This window comes from Balaenoptera ricei, chromosome 5 (assembly GCF_028023285.1).
Source record: "Balaenoptera ricei isolate mBalRic1 chromosome 5, mBalRic1.hap2, whole genome shotgun sequence".
Lineage (NCBI taxonomy): Eukaryota > Metazoa > Chordata > Mammalia > Artiodactyla > Balaenopteridae > Balaenoptera > Balaenoptera ricei.
The window spans coordinates 115,395,610-115,413,614 of record NC_082643.1 but is presented as its reverse complement, the minus strand read 5'-3'; the positions used below and the strand labels follow the sequence as shown (position 1 = coordinate 115,413,614).

The window sequence follows — 18,005 nt, the reverse complement described above, 5'->3', positions numbered from 1 at the left end:
ACAAAACAATTAAGAAAATGGTCATAGGAACATACATACCGATAATTACCTTAAACGTGAATGGATTAAATGCCCCAACCAAAAGACATAGACTGGCTGAATGGATACAAAAACAAGACCCATATATATGCTGTCTACAAGAGACCCACTTTAGACCTAGGGACACATACAGACTGAAAGTGATGGGATGGAAAAAGATATTCCATGCAAATGGAAATCAAAAGAAAGCTGGAGTAGCTATACTCATATCAGATAAAACAGACTTTAAATTAAAGAATGTTACAAGAGACAAGGAAGGACACTACATAATGATCCAGGGATCAATCCAAGAAGAAGATATAACAATTATAAATATATATGCACCCAACATAGGAGCACCTCAATACATAAGGCAACTGCTAACAGCTATAAAAGAGGAAATCGACAGTAACACAATAATAGTGGGGGACTTTAACACCTCACTTACACCAATGGACAGATCATCCAAAATGAAAATAAATAAGGAAACAGAAGCTTTAAATGACACAATAGACCAGATAGATTTAATTGATATATATCGGACATTCCATCCAAAAACAGCAGATTACACGTTCTTCTCAAGTGCGCACGGAACATTCTCCAAGATAGATCACATCTTGGGTCACAAATCAAGCCTCAGTAAATTTAAGAAAATTGAAATCATATCAAGCATCTTTTCTGACCACAACGCTATGAGATTAGAAATGAATTACAGGGAAAAAAACGTAAAAAGGACAAACACATGGAGGCTAAACAATACGTTACTAAATAACCAAGAGATCACTGAAGAAATCAAAGAGGAAATCAAAAAATACCTAGAGACAAATGACAATGAAAACACGACGACCCAAAACTTATGGGATGCAGCAAAAGCAGTTCTAAGAGGGAAGTTTATAGCTATACAAGCCTACCTAAAGAAACAAGAAAAAGCTCAAGTAAACAATCTAACCTTACACTTAAAGAAACTAGAGAAAGAAGAACAAACAAAACCCAAAGTTAGCAGAAGGAAAGAAATCATAAAGATCAGAGCAGAAATAAATGAAATAGAAACAAAGAAAACAATAGCAAAGATCAATAAAACTAAAAGTTGGTTCTTTGAGAAGATAAACAAAATTGATAAACCATTAGCCAGACTCATCAAGAAAAAGAGGGAGAGGACTCAAATCAATAAAATCAGAAATGAAAAAGGAGAAGTTACAACAGACACTGCAGAAATACAAAGCATCCTAAGAGACTACTACAAGCAACTTTATGCCAATAAAATGGACAACCTGGAAGAAATGGACAAATTCTTAGAAAGGTATAAGCTTCCAAGACTGAACCAGGAAGAAATAGAAAATATGAACAGACCAATCACAAGTAATGAAATTGAAACTGTGATTAAAAATCTTCCAACAAACAAAAGTCCAGGACCAGATGGCTTCACAGGTGAATTCTATCAAACATTTAGAGAAGAGCTAACACCCATCCTTCTCAAACTCTTCCAAAAAATTGCAGAGGAAGGAACACTCCCAAACTCATTCTATGAGGCCACCATCACCCTGATACCAAAACCAGACAAAGACACTACAAAAAAAGAAAATTACAGACCAATATCACTGATGAATATAGATGCAAAAATCCTCAACAAAATACTAGCAAACAGAATCCAACAACACATTAAAAGGATCATACACCACGATCAAGTGGGATTTATCCCAGGGATGCAAGGATTCTTCAATATACGCAAATCAATCAATGTGATACACCATATTAACAAATTGAAGAATAAAAACCATATGATCATCTCAATAGATGCAGAAAAAGCTTTTGACAAAATTCAACACCCATTTCTGATAAAAACTCTCCAGAAAGTGGGCATAGAGGGAACCTACCTCAACATAATAAAGGCCATATATGACAAACCCACAGCAAACATCATTCTCAATGGTGAAAAACTGAAAGCATTTCCTCTAAGATCAGGAACGAGACAAGGATGTCCACTCTCACCACTATTATTCAACATAGTTTTGGAAGTCCTAGCCACGGCAATCAGAGAAGAAAAAGAAATAAAAGGAATACAAATTGGAAAAGAAGAAGTAAAACTGTCACTGTTTGCGGATGACATGATACTATACATAGAGAATCCTAAAACTGCCACCAGAAAACTGCTAGAGCTAATTAATGAATATGGTAAAGTTGCAGGATACAAAATTAATGCACAGAAATCTCTTGCATTCCTATACACTAATGATGAAAAATCTGAAAGAGAAATTATGGAAACACTCCCATTTACCATTGCAACAAAAAGAATAAAATACCTAGGAATAAACCTACCTAGGGAGACAAAAGACCTGTATGCAGAAAACTATAAGACACTGATGAAAGAAATTAAAGATGATACCAACAGATGGAGAGATATACCATGTTCTTGGATTGGAAGAATCAACATTGTGAAAATGAGTATACTACCCAAAGCAATCTACAGATTCAATGCAATCCCTATCAAATTACCAATGGCATTTTTTACGGAGCTAGAACAAATCATCTTAAAATTTGTATGGAGACACAAAAGACCCCGAATAGGCAAAGCAGTCTTGAGGCAAAAAAATGGAGCTGGAGGAATCAGACTCCCTGACTTCAGACTATACTACAAAGCTACAGTAATCAAGACAATATGGTACTGGCACAAAAACAGAAACATAGATCAATGGAACAAGATAGAAAGCCCAGAGATTAACCCACGCACCTATGGTCAACTAATCTATGACAAAGGAGGCAAAGATATACAATGGAGAAAAGACAGTCTCTTCAATAAGTGGTGCTGGGAAAACTGGACAGCTACATGTAAAAGAATGAAATTAGAATACTCCCTAACACCATACACAAAAATAAACTCAAAATGGATTAGAGACCTAAATATAAGAGTGGACACTATAAAACTCTTAGAGGAAAACATAGGAAGAACACTCTTTGACATAAATCACAGCAAGATCTTTTTTGATCCACCTCCTAGAGTAATGGAAATAAAAACAAAAATAAACAAATGGGACCTAATGAAACTTCAAAGCTTTTGCACAGCAAAGGAAACCATAAACAAGACGAAAAGACAACCCTCAGAATGGGAGAAAATATTTGCAAATGAATCAACGGACAAAGTATTAATCTCCAAAATATATAAACAGCTCATTCAGCTCAATATCAAAGAAACAAACACCCCAATCCAAAAATGGGCAGAAGACCTAAATAGACATTTCTCCAAAGAAGACATACAGACGGCCACGAAGCACATGAAAAGATGCTCAACATCACTAATTATTAGAGAAATGCAAATCAAAACTACAATGAGGTATCACCTCACTCCTGTTAGAATGGGCATCATCAGAAAATCTACAAACAACAAATGCTGGAGAGGGTGTGGAGAAAAGGCAACCCTCTTGCACTGTTGGTGGGAATGTAAATTGATACAGCCACTATGGAGAACAATATGGAGGTTCCTTAAAAAACTAAAAATAGAATTACCATATGACCCAGCAATCCCACTACTGGGCATATACCCAGAGAAAACCGTAATTCAAAAAGACACATGCACCCGAATGTTCATTGCAGCACTATTTACAATAGCCAGGTCATGGAAGCAACCTAAATGCCCATCAACAGACGAATGGATAAAGAAGATGTGGTACATATATACAATGGAATATTACTCAGCCATAAAAAGGAACGAAATTGAGTCATTTGTTGAGACGTGGATGGATCTAGAGACTGTCATACAGAGTGAAGTAAGTCAGAAAGAGAAAAACAAATATCGTATATTAATGCATGTATGCGGAACCTAGAAAAATGGTACAGATGAGCCAGTTTGCAGGGCAGAAGTTGAGACACAGATGTAGAGAATGGACATATGGACACCAAGGGGGGAAATCTGCGGTGGGGTGGGGATGGTGGTGTGCTGAATTGGGCGATGGGGATTGACATGTATACACTGATGTGTATAAAACTGATGCCTAATAAGAACCTGCAGTATAAAAAAACAAACAAAACAACTAATACTAAACTTTCATTGGGTTATTTGTATGGAAACATGTTAATATAAATGTTTCAGACATTACATGAAATTTCTAAAAATCTTATATTTGTATTTGTATGGAAATATGTATGGAAATATGTTAATATAAATGTTTCAGACATTACATGAAATTTCTAAAAATCATATTTGTATTTGTATGGAAATATGTATGGAAATATGTTAATATAAATGTTTCAGACATTAAAAAAAAAAAAAAAAAAGATATATAAGTGGGAAGGGTAGGTGAGGGCCGCTTCTTCACAAAGCCCTCACTGAGGGGTAATGTATATAGAAGAACAGTCATTGATAGCCTTTGGAGGTAGACAGACTTGCCTAGGTTTGAATCATGGTTGACTCTACGTATTAGCTATGTGGCCTCAGCAAAATACCTGACTTGAGTTTCAGTTCCTCATCTCTAAGATGAGATATTGTGCAGAGCTGTAATGAGTATTAAACAAGATAAGGTATGTTAAGAGGCTAACACTCTTCCTACCAAATCTTGCTGCTAAATATATGGTAGCTATTGCTTTCCATATTATTATGTCTTTAGGGGCAACTTTGTTTTTCTGTAGTTTTTGTTTTTCTTTTTTTTGGCTGCGCGGCTTTTGGGATCTTAGTTCCCTGACCAGGGATTGAACCTGGGCCACGGCGGTGAGCCAAGTCCTAATCACAGGACCACCAGGGAATTCCCAGGGCAATTTTACTTGTGATAAATTCTAACATAAATATTTTATGAACGTTTCATGAGCCCTCAACATAAGATAATACATATTTTTGGGCTTCCCTGGTGGTGCAGTGGTTAGGAATCTGCCTGCCAATACAGGGGATAAAGGTTTGAGCCCTGGTCCGGGAAGATCCTACATGCTGCAGAGCAAATGGGCCCATGGGCCACAACTACTGAGCTGGTGCTCTAGATCCCGTGAGCCACAACTACTGAGCCCACGTGCCACAACTGCTGAAGCCCGCACGCCTAGAGCCCGTGTTCCGCTACGGGCGAGGCCACCACAGTGAGAGGCCCGCACACTGCGGCGAGGAGTGGCCCCCACTAGCCGCAGCTGGGGAGGGCCCGTGCGCAGCAACGAAGACCCAATGCAGCCAAAAATAAATAAATAAAGTTAAAATAAAAGAAAATGAAGGCATGCTTTAAAAGATAATACATATTTCTTTTATTTTTTTTTAATTAATTATTTATTATTTATTTATTTTTTGGCTGTGTTGGATCTTCATTTCTGTGCGAGGGCTTTCTCTAGTTGCAGCAAGCGGGGGCCACTCTTCATCGCGGTGCGCGGGCCTCTCACTGTCGCGGCCTCTCTTGTTGCGGAGCACAGGCTCCAAACGCACAGGCTCAGTGATTGTGGCTCACGGGCCCAGCTGCTCTGTGGCATGTGGGATCTTCCCAGACCAGGGCTCATCCCATGTCCCCTGCATTGGCAGGCAGATTCTCAACCACTGCGCCACCAGGGAAGCCCGATAATACATATTTTTTAAATTCTCTGAAACACATTTTATAAAAAAGTCTTTCAACTACATTATATTTACTTTGAGTTTAGGCATTTCACATTGAACTACATAATATAAAATATACTGTTATGCAAAGTTAATTTTAATAATGTAAATATTATGTGAAACTTTTAGATTCCATTTTCTAAATAATCAGAATCTATTCTACCCTGTTTTCCTTAAAGGCTTCTTAGTCTTGGATTTGAAAAGTTTGTCAGGGTTGGGAGTGTCAGGAAGATTGCCAAGCCAGTTTTACCTTACAGGTAAGAATGCTAAATTCCAAAAGTCACAGAATGTTCAGAAGTATAATTTTATATAAGTAAATCTTACCTTAAATCTGGTTTCTGAAGAAGACTAGAGAAAGCTTTATCTTTTTCTTGGTGTTAATTTAGGAAATCTGTATTTTACTTTTTTGTGATGCTGTGAAAATGGAATCAAAGGGTATTCTTTTATGTAATTCTTTTTTAAGTTTGCATGCTGGCTCAGAAAATGAAAATGAACAATTAAAAGAACTACATGCACTCATGAAGGAAGACCTGACTCCTGTGGAAAAAGTCTATGTGAGGAAAAGTATTGAGCAGCATAAACTGGGGACCAATAAAACCCTGCTGAAGCAGGTGAGGGGAAACAGCTTCAGTTTGTCTGTTTATTCATTTAATTTATATATACGATTCAGATCCCTTTTATTCCTGTTGATAGGAATATTATTCCTATTTATTTCCCTTAAATAAAACAAATGACTGTGATAGCTCAGATTCAACTGAAGTGTGCCTGTCTATCCAGTGCACGTTTTATTTTATTGCAAAGCGTTCTTCAAATTTGTGAACACATCCAACTCTCCATGACAGAGTCATCTTTTCTCTTTCTCCCTATATGTATATCTTTTTATAGGCTTAAGCGGAAAGTGAAGAGGTGGGAATAGATTCCTGGGAAGTTAAACGAAACTTGGCTTTTTTCTAGGAGAAACAGAGGAAGAGAAGGTCTGACACTGGGCAAAATATCCAAGTTCATTTTTATCTTTCGTGCTTTCCTAGAAAACCAATCCTTTCAGGGTCTGTCTGAAATCTGTCCTAAGAACCTAGGAGGCTCAGGCACTTGATCCCAGGTATTGGGAACCAGCACTGGACACACAGGGTCTCCGGCTGCAACTAGTAGCAGCATCTCCTTCATCAGGTTCTGATCCAGGCCAGTCTGGGCGCCAGCTGCGAGGAGAGAAAGAAGTCATTTAGTAGCCTTCTCCTGTGAAAGGAGAGCCTGGGGGAAGGAAAAGGGAGTGGAGGAAAAGAGGGTTGTTGGCTTGTTGGACAATGTGGACATGGGTCCACTTTTTCTGCGAGAGATTTGGGACAATCAACCTGTTTGGGACCCTGTTTTGGTCGGCTATTGCTGAAATAATGTTGCTTAACAAACAAAATCTCAATAATTTAAGACAACAAACTTAACGACTCTACAGGTCAGTTGGTGTGGGTCAAGCTTCTCATTCTGAGAACAGTTGTCTGTGGCATGATGCCCCTCTCCTGACAGACAGCAGAAGTGCAAGAGGGCAGGCAAGATCATACAGATACGTGTAAAGCTTCTGTTCACAGCATGTCAGCTAACAGTCCATTGCTATAACAGGTCATATGGCCAAGCCCGACATCAGCGGGCAGGGAAGTATACTCCACCTACTTCTCTGGTGGGAGGCACTGCAGAGACACGCAGCAAAGGGTGTGGATGAGTAATACTGTCACGCGGAAGGAGGGAGAATTGGAAATAATAATCGATCTACAACAAGTTTGGGTTCTAGAAGTCCTCGGAAGCCTTCAGACCAGCTTTTTATTATCTGAGTTATAGACTTACCTTTCCTCCCTTCTCCCCAACCAAATCCAGAGGGGCTTAGTTTGACTACATTCAATTAATGCAAATTAGTCATTTATGTAAACTACTTACCATTTTATATCCTTATCCAGCATATTGATATGTAAGAATAATTGTTAATGGTTTCTTTGATGCCTTTCTAAGTGAAAGCCCGGTTACTATAAACTATTGCTCATTGGTATCACCTGTTCATAAATAAAACTCTTAGAGGAATTTCCATTTCTTATGTGGGAATAATGAAAATGTAGAGGTAAAGTGGCCTATGATTTCTGATTGCCAGTGATTAAATTAGGACCTGCTCATTTCTGATTTTAGCCTGTAAGTTCTTTGGTAAATATATTCTCTTCATTTGTTTAATAGTTGTTAATGGATAACATTCTTACTGTAATAAAGGTCCGAGTAGTTGGAGTTACGTGTGCAGCCTGCCCATTCCCGTGCATGAATGATCTTAAATTTCCTGTGGCTGTCCTGGATGAGTGTAGTCAAATCACAGAACCGGCTTCCCTCCTTCCCATTGCAAGGTAACCTAAAAGGTTCTTTTCCAAAGATGCTCAGATGTTACAATTATTTCAAACATTTCCTCAGTTCAAACTCTTCCCAAACTTTTGTGAAAATTGCTAGCAATGCAAGTACTAAATGATTTTTTGAAAGAATCCAGAGGGAAATTTGAGGGAGGGGTTAATGTATCAAAATTTTGTTAGATCACAGTTGAGGCAATTGGATCACGTACTTGGATCACAGTTTAGACATTCTTAAAGCCTTGAAAGTTCTAGTGCTAGGATTCTACTAGAACGTTGCAGACTTCTCAGCCAGACTAAAGGTGCCTCTTTAGTCATAGTTTATGAACCTAACTCTACTGAAGAATGTTCTTTAGTTCCTTACCTTGATATAATTCCAGTGTTTAGGTTCTGAAAATATTTTTTAGATTATGAAAGTAGATAAAGTATATAAAGAAAAATAAGTTGAAAATGAAAATTTGTCTACTAAAATTTAGGAAACTATTAAATCTTCTAAGCTGTCTCAGCCAATTAAAACACTGTGCTTTCAAAGCATCTCTTATTGAGGAATCCTAAAGGTAGTGGAAGGAGTACTAGACCAGACTCAGTAGGCTTCAGTCCTAGGCCTTGTTCTGTCCCCCTTGTTGTTTCATTTTCTTTCTTGTTTATAGTAAATATTTAATCTTCTGATTTCCAGTTTGTAAGTGTTGAAAATGCACAAGAAAGATTTTACTTCACAAATACTTTTATGTTAATATATGTTGATTCAATATATATGGCAATAAATCTCCACACGTCATAACCGGCATCATGGGGTCTTCAGTGTTTAAACTGGGACAGTCCTGGGCAAACCAGAATGAGTTGGTCACCCTACTCAGGAGCCAGAGATGGAGAAAGTAAGGCCCTGCATGGGAGGGTGAAGGGTTAATACTGTGGAGCACCTACTGTCTACTAAACACATTACATACTTTATTAAGTCCTTACAACAGCCATGCATGGTATTATTATATCAAGGTTACTGATAAGAATAGTGAAGCTGTAGAGATTAAATAACTTGCTGTGTCCACACAATATAACAGAGCTAAAATTTGGATATAGGTTTTTCTTCAAAACTTGGACTTTTTCCCACTATATTCTATTCCTATTTAGAAAGACATTTTACCCCTGAGAGCCTAATATGCTTCATCTCTAAAACAAGAGTTTAAGCCAGATGACTTCTAAGAAAGTTTCTAAGTTTACAGATTCTAAAAATCATTGTTTCTCAAAGTTCTGTGAAATACTAAGTCCTTGCAGAGGAAGGGGACACTTAGTAGGTTTTATGTGGAAAAAAGTAAACTTATGTAAAGGATTCTTTACTGCACAACTTTTTAAAGCCTTTTAATACACTTATTAGCACTGTTAAGCCTTGGTAGTTCTGAGAACGTGTCATGGTATTCAAATTCTTTGAAATACATTTTAGAAAATAGTGCAGTAAATGATGTTAATGCATGTTTCTCTCATTGCTTAGATTAATTTTTAGAATTCTGTTTTTAGGTTTGAGTGTGAAAAGCTGATTCTTGTTGGAGATCCCAAACAGCTCCCTCCTACTATTCAGGGTTCTGATGCAGCTCATGAAAATGGATTGGAACAAACTCTTTTTGATCGACTTTGCTTAATGGTACTACTGCTAAATTCATACAGAACTATCATTTATTGATTATACACTGTGCAGGTTGATAGAAAGTGAAAATATTAGAAGACCAAGTCCTTGCCCTAAAATTATTTTAATTGGAGTTGTTTAGAAAGTACTCATCTTAAAGATAAGTTGGCCCTCATAATTTAAGAATGAAATGAATCTTTTCCCTGTGTACTTTCATAGTGGGTAGTAAGTATATTGATTTTGCTGTAAAGTAAAAAAATCTATAATGCCTCTGTTATCCATGTCCCCTATTGCAGAGCTGTTGTAGAGCTCTACTTCACTTTTTTTTTTAATTTAAAAATTATTAATATAGTCTTAAGTTGAGGTGACATTCACGTAATGTAAAATTAACCATTTTATAATTACTGTCATTTGGAGGCTCATTCTTCCATTTTTTTTCACTGGGATGGATGCAGATTTGGGGGCCTGGGTTTATGCATTTTGGGAGTTCACTTTCAATGATGCAAATATTAAAATTCAAAAGTGAATATTTATTTAAATGTGGAAAGCAATCATAACCAACAATAAATTTTATGAATCTGTCAAATCATCCCCCCCCCAAAATTAACCATTTTAAATGAATAATTCAGTGGCATTTTAGTACATCCACAATGCTGTGCAACCACTACCTCTGTCTAGTTCCAAAACATTTTCATCCCCCCAAAATAAAACTGTACCCATTTATCAGTTACTCTCTATTCCCTCCCTCCAGCCCCTGGCAAGCACCAGTCTGCTTTCAGTCTGTATGGATTTATCTTTTCTGTATTTCATATCATACAGTCTTACAATTTTCGTATCATACAGCTTGAAATCATACAATATGTGACCTTTTTTGTCTGGCTTCTTTCACTTAGCATGACAGTTTTGAGGTTTATCCACACTGGCGGCATATAACAGTACTTTTACTTTTTTTTTTTTTTTTTTAAGTACATTTACAATGTAGTGCAACCATTACCCTATCCTTTTCCAGAACTTTTTCATCAACCCAACAGAAACTTTGTACCTATTAAACAATAATTCCTCATTCCCCTCTCCCCTGAGCCCCTGGTGACCCCTATTCTACTTTTGGTCTCTATATTTGCCTATTACAGGTGCTTCATATAAGTAGAATCATACAATATTTTCCCTTCTGTGTCTGGCTTTATTTATTGAGCATAACGTTTTCACAGTTTGTCCATGTTTTAGTATGTGTCACAATTTTATTCCTTGTTAAGGCTAAATAATAGTCCATCGTTTTATGTGTACACACATTTTATTTATCCACTCATCTGTTGATGGACATTGGGGTTGTTTCCGCCCTTCAGCTATTGTGAATAAATGCTGTTAGGAAAATTGGTATCAATTATCTGTTCAAGTCTCTGCTTTCAGTTTTTTTGAGTATACACCCAGAAGTGCAACTGCTGGATCTGATGGTAATTCTGTGTTTAACTTTTGAGAAACTGCCAAACTCTTTTCCATAGCAGCTGCTCCACTTTACATTCCCAGCAGCAATGTACAAGGGTTCTAATTTCTCCACATCTTCACCAACACTTGTTATTTTTCATTTTTTAAAATAACAGCTATCTTAATGGGTATAAAGTGGTATCTCATTGTGGTTTCCCTAATGTCTAATCATGTTGAGCATCTTTTCATGCACTTATCTTTGGAAAAATGCCTATTCAAGCCCTTTGCCTATTTTTGAATTGGGTTGTTTGTTGTGTTGTTGAGTTGTAGGAGTTCTTTATATATTTTGGATAGTAATACCTTATCAGATATATGATTTGCAAATATTTTCTTCCATTTGGTGGGTTGTCTTTTCACATATTTATGCCCTAAAAGAGTATTCGGGATTGATTTTTTTTCTCACATATTTCTCCCCCATAGAAGATCCTTTGTCCATGTGATCACTAATCCTGCATTTTATTACATATTATTAGAGTGCCTTGTAACTATTCAAAATGTTCAAACAATATTACAGAACATTTTGCAAATAAAGAACATACTCAAGGAAAGCCCTGAAGTAGATGGGAGTTGGTTTATGATGTATTAAGAAAATCGGAAACTTCTTTGAAGATTCAGAATGAAAAATGGCTTGTACCTAAGGAGGATAGTTAATGAGTTATCAACAACAGTTTCTAATTTTTTAAAAGATTTATTTTCAATTTAGTGTTAGGCCAATTCCATATAGATTATGAAAGCATGATGTTAGGTACCATACTTATTAGATACTCTAAGATTTGTTTATATTTTACAATTTTCTGGTATAAAAAGTTTACTATAAAAATATTTTTAGTAAATTCAAAAAAATCCTTTTTATTCATTGTATCATGGTTGTAATTAATTTACTAAGAGCACAATATGGCAGTATTTTTAAACTTTAAAATATTATTGTGGATTTTTTTCCACTAAGAAAAAAAATGCTGTTTTAATTCCTTATTTTTCTGCACTTAAATTTCTTAGGGTCACAAGCCAGTTCTATTGAGAACCCAGTACCGTTGTCACCCTACAATCAGTGCTATTGCTAATGATCTGTTTTACGAAGGAAACCTCATGAATGGTGTTTCAGAAACAGAGAGGAGCCCTTTACTGGAATGGCTCCCAACCCTGTGTTTCTATAACGTTAAAGGACTGGAGCAGGTGAATGACAGTAGTGTTCGTAAGAGTCTACACAGTTTAGTTTCCTGTTTTAATTTTATTGTTCTTGTTTGCATGCTTTTCTTGGTCTTTCTGTAGTGTTTCTGGGAAATGTAATTTAGGTTCTGTTTCTTATTCCAGATTGAAAGAGATAACAGCTTTCATAATGTGGCAGAAGCTGCTTTTACACTCAAGCTGATCCAATCACTGATTGCAAGTGGAATAGCGGGCTCTATGATTGGGGTGATAACATTATACAAATCCCAAATGTACAAGGTTTGTATTACCTATTATGATATTTATCGTTATTAAATATTATAATTTCATATTATAATATTTGATATCACATTTGTAGTAGTTTGGTTTGTGTTGGTTTGGTGCTAGAAAAACTTTGGGGACTGTAGTTAATATATTAAAAAAGCAGCATTCAGACTTTTGTCTAGTCTGGCTTTTTTTCTGTGTAATTAAATGTAAACCTAACAAGGTTTAATTAAATTCAGTTTACAGCTGTTGGGGCAAAAATGCAAATAAACAAATTAGAAGGAAATATGGTATATGCTTTGTATTTTGGGACAGATGGGATTGAATCTGTTTTCCAAAATGTTCTTTCATTATTATTACATTTTATCAGTAAATCAAAGATAGATACCAGATATTAATCTACACACAAGCCAGTTACTTCTAACTAGTTTTCATTTATATTTATTTATTTTTAGTATTTTTCATCTGTTTCATTTAGTTTATCAGCTCTAAATTAGCATATCTAAATAAGTTTCCTAGCAAAAGATAAATCATCACTTTGATTTTGTTTCATAACTTACATTATCATTAGTTATTTATCATTTCAGAAATTAGCCAAATCTCTGTGAGTAATAAAAAAAGAAAATGAAAATTACCCACTATTAGTTAAATGATGACAGCTGCTGTGGGTAGGTTGAGAGGCGTAGGTTCTTCATGACGTCTGCACCACATGAGCCTTGTCTTCTTTCCTCCACAGCTCTGTCATTTACTCAGTGCCGTGGACTTTGACCATCCTGATATGAAAGCTGTGCAGGTGTCCACAGTAGATGCTTTTCAGGGAGCTGAAAAGGAGATCATTATTCTGTCCTGCGTAAGGACCAGACAAGTAGGATTTATTGATTCAGAGAAAAGAATGAATGTTGCATTGACCAGAGGAAGGAGGCATTTGTTGATTGTAGGAAATTTAGCCTGTCTGAGGAAAAATCGACTGTGGGGGCGTGTGATCCAACACTGTGAAGGTAAAATAAAAATGTATTTAATTCAAGCATTTTGAATTAAAACTGACTTTTGGGTTAGTGCTTGGGGTGGTTCAGGTAGGAACAGCTCTGAATTTACCACTATGGGAGATGAGTGAAATGATAATATGGAAACTACTGTAAAATATAGTTGTCTCATGTTTTGTATCTTTCTAAGGGAGGGAAGATGGATTGCAACACGCAAGCCAGTATGAACCACAGCTGAACCATCTCCTTAAAGATTATTTCGAAAAACAAGCAGAAGAAAAACAGAAGAAAAAGAGTGAAAAAGATAAATCTAAAGATAAATCTTATTCGCAAAAAGACATGATATAATTTGTATTTATATAATTTCAAATTCATTTTACACTATACACTTGTATATTTTTATTACCCCAAACCCATTATTGAAATAAGATATTTAAACAAAAGTAAATAAACATATGTAAAATTTTGCTCTTCAGAAAAAGTATAGTTACTTATATTAAGATAGATAGGCAGATGTTGAAAGTAATATAAAATCTCACTAATAAAAATAATTTTTTTCTAAAAATTATGGCTTCTGTTTGCTAAAGAAATGAATTTTACAAGGAGCAGGAAAACGCCTTTATGGGGAATACCAATGTTACTTCAAAAATAAGTGAATATCTCAAAAGCTCATCTGTTAAAACATGTCTACACAGTTATACCAACACGCTCCTTTCTGAACTACAGCTCTAGCCGAATCTTTTAAAAATAAATATAATGCCCTGTCATTTCATAAGTAAAAACATATTCACAATAAAACTTTTAAGCAGTACAAAAGAAAGACGAAAAATGAACTAAAAGTTCATTCCTGAAGACAGCACTGCTCAAAACTGGCCATGACCCTGGTATAGTAGGTGCTCAGTAAGTATCTGTTGGATGAATGAATGAATGAATGAATGGATGGATGAAAGACTCCCTTTGGCTCATTTCATTCTATACTCTCTTTCCTGTGCATTTATTTGCATAGTAGTTATTGGTATATATAGTATATAATGGATTTTAAAATATTATAAAAAAAATACATTCCCCTTATAGAAAATCTGCAAAATACAGAAGAGTATACAATAGAAAATAAAAAGCACCTGGAGATTCACTACCCAGAGATAATAATTACTAACATATTGCTTCAGTCTTTTTTCTATGCTTATATTCCATATGTAAATATGTAAATAAGTTAAACCATTTGTTGTATGATTTTTAGCCATTATTAACAAAGGAACATTTACTTATCCTACATGGAAAAATGGCAAGGGCTTGATTATAATACCAATGAAATATTTGTCTTTACCAATTAAAAACAACTCATACTTTTATGAGTGATTCAAGTCACTTAATATTTATTTTAAAGATGCAGAAAATTGCTTACTTGAATTAATTTACTGTAAAAAATGACCAGTCTACCTCTATGAAACTCTTCTTTTGTTTGGGAGAAAAATAAATCTAACGAAGAAACAAAGTTGTAATTCTCCAAGCCTTGTCCACAATGTGTTAATGATTGCAACAGCATTTGCTCTTTTAATGTAAGTGAAAGATGTGACTCTCGAGTTCCAGGCAATACCTGACTGGATAGGAGACACCTCAGAAATTACTCATTGCCCCTTGGGGACCCTGGTGGGGCCCAAAAGCCCCTTGAGCCCAGCACATCCTCAGTAGATTCACTAGGACAGAGACCCAGGCCTGAGGATAGCATGTGAGATGCCACCTGTAGGCTAGACAGGGTGGGTGCCCCAGCTGAGCTCCGCATCACCATCTGGGAAAACAGGAGGGGAGAGAAGCCTTTAACAATCTGCCATTACCCCAAAGAGGCCTTGCTTAGTTGGAAGTTACTTTTCTACACTGGAATTGTGTGTCTTACAACCAGAAGAAAAGGAGTGACCTTAATGGGCCAGTTTACTTCCCAACTGTACTGAGAGTGCAAACTTGAGTGCCACCTTATGTCAATTACATGGACAAGAAAGGAGCCACATTTTCACAAAACACAAGATGGCAGAACAGAAGGACCTTGAGCTCATCTCCTCTTATGAGGCGATTAAAAATTAAAAAGACTGGAACCTACCAAAAAAAATGTTCTACATCCAAAGACATAAAGAAGAAACCCAACAAGATGGTAGGAGGGACACACACATGATATAATCAAATCTCATAACCCCCGGGCCGGCAACCCACAAACTGGGAACAATTATATGACAAAAGTTCTACCACAGGAGAGTTCTGAGCCCCTCGTCAGGCTCCTCAGCCTGGGGGTTTGGCATCAGGAGGAGGAGCCCCCAGAGCATTTGGCTTTGAAGGCCAGCAGCGCTTGGGTGCAGGAGCTCCACAGGACTGGGGGAAACAGAGACTCCACTCTGGGAGGGTGCACACAAGGTCTCATGTGCACCAGGACCCAGGGCAAAAGCGGTGACTTCATAGGAGCCTGGGCCAGACCTACCTGCTGGTCTTAGAGGGTCTCCTGCGAAGGTGGAGGGCAGCTGTGGCTCACTGTGAGGACAAGGACACCAGTGGTGGGTGTACTGGGGAGCATCCATCAATGTGAACTGTCCTGGAGACTGCCATTTTGGGACCAAGACCTGGCCCACCCCAAAAGCCTGTGGACTCCAGTGCTGGGACACCTCAGGCCAAACAATAGGGCAGGAACACTGCCCCACTCATCAGCAGACAGGCTGCCTAACAACTTCCTGGGCCCACAGCCACCTCTTGACACGCCCCTAGACATGGCCCCACCCACCAGAGGGCCAAGACCCAGTTCCACCCACCAGTGCCCAGGCACTGGCCCCTCCCACCAGGAAGCCTGCACAAGCCTCTAGACCAGCCTCACCCACCAAGGGCAGACACCAGAAGCAAGAAAACTAAGATCTGGCAGCCTGTGGAACCAAGTCAGCAGACAGATCATAACCTACCCTGACACCAGCTGGTCCCTGACCCTTGGGTGACAAGAGGGAAGTGTACTGCTGGGACTCACAGGACACCTCCCACAGAGGACCCCTTATCCAAGGTTGAGAAACATAACTAACCTTCCATATATATAAAAATACAAATATAAATGTAGACAAAATGAGATAGCAAAGGAATATGTTCCAGACAAAAGAACAAGACAAAACCCCAGAAGAACAACTAAGTGACATAGAGATAGGCTATCTACCTGAGAAAGAGTTCAGAGTAGTGATCATAACGATGATCCAAGAACTCGGGAAAAGAATGGATGCACAGAGCGATAAACTACAAGAAGTTTTTAACAAAGAGTTAGAAAAGATAAAGAACAACCAGAGTTGAAGAATACAATAACTGCAATGAAAAACACACTAGAAGGAATCAATAGCAGAATATATGAGGCAGAAGAATGGATAAGTGAGCTGGAAGACAGAATGGTGGAAATCACTGCCATGGAACAGAATAAAGAAAAAGAAATGAGGACAGTTTAAGAGACCTCTGGGACAACATCAAATGCACCAACATTCACATTATAGGGGTCCCAGAAGGAGAAGAGAGAGAGAGAAAGAGCCTGAGAAAATATTTGAAGAGATAATAGCTGAAAACTTCCCTAACAACAGAAAGGAAGCAGTCACCCAACTCCAGGAAGTGCAGAGAGTCTCATATAGGATTAACCCAAGGAGGAACATACTGAGACACATAGTAATCAAACTGATGAAAATTAAAGATAAAGAGAAAATATTAAAAGCAACAAGGGAAACCAAATAACATGTAATGGAATCCCCATAAGATTATCAGCTAATTTTTCAGCAGAAACTCTGCAGGCCAGAGGGGATGGTACAATATATTTAAAGTGATGAAAGGGAAAAACCTACAACCAAGAATACTCTACCCAGCAAGGCTCTCAGATTTGATGGAGAAATCAAAAGCTTTACAGATAAGCAGAAGCTAAAAGAATTCAGCACCACCAAACCAGCTTTATAACAAATGCTAAAAGAACTTCTCTAGGCAGAAAAGGCCACAACTAGAAACACAAAAACTACAAATTGGGAAAGCTCACCAGTAAAGGCAAACATATAGTAAAGGTAGAAAATCATTCACATACAAATATAACATCTAAACCAGTAATCATGAGAGGAGAAGAGTGCAAATGTGGGATATTCGAAATTAAGAGACCAGCAATTTCGGACTTCCCTGGTGGCCCAGGGGTTAAGACTCCATGCTCCCAATGCAGGGGGGCCCAGGTTCAATCCCTGGTCATGGAACTAGATCCCACATGCTGCAACTAAGAGCCCGCATGCTGCAACTAAAGATCCCACATGCCGCAACTAAAGATCCTGCATGCCGCAACAAAGATGCTGTGTGCCGCAACTAAGACTTGGTGCAGCCAAATAAATAAATAAATGTTAAAAAAAAGAGAGAGACCGGCAACTTAAAACAATCATATATATATACAGACTGCTATATCAAAACCTCATGGTGACCACAAACCAAAAATCTATAATAGATATACCACCACATACAAAAGAAAAAGGAATCCAAACACAAACTAAAGATAGTCATCAAATCACAGTATAAGAGAA

The 18,005-nt window shown here is 37.3% G+C and overlaps 1 protein-coding gene across 1 annotated transcript in view; it reads left to right on the top strand.

The window, feature by feature from the left end:
* Positions 1–13,858, top strand: part of ZGRF1 (zinc finger GRF-type containing 1) — an 82,297-nt gene extending 68,439 nt beyond the window's left edge. The window contains exons 21-28 of the mRNA XM_059924223.1: positions 5,752–5,829; positions 6,036–6,183; positions 7,817–7,944; positions 9,454–9,577; positions 12,038–12,214; positions 12,353–12,487; positions 13,209–13,470; positions 13,646–13,858. Coding sequence (XP_059780206.1) covers positions 5,752–5,829; positions 6,036–6,183; positions 7,817–7,944; positions 9,454–9,577; positions 12,038–12,214; positions 12,353–12,487; positions 13,209–13,470; positions 13,646–13,803 — 1,210 coding nt within the window. The 3' untranslated portion in view covers positions 13,804–13,858. The remainder of the gene's footprint in view (positions 1–5,751; positions 5,830–6,035; positions 6,184–7,816; positions 7,945–9,453; positions 9,578–12,037; positions 12,215–12,352; positions 12,488–13,208; positions 13,471–13,645) is intronic.
* The last annotated feature ends 4,147 nt before the right edge of the window (positions 13,859–18,005 follow it).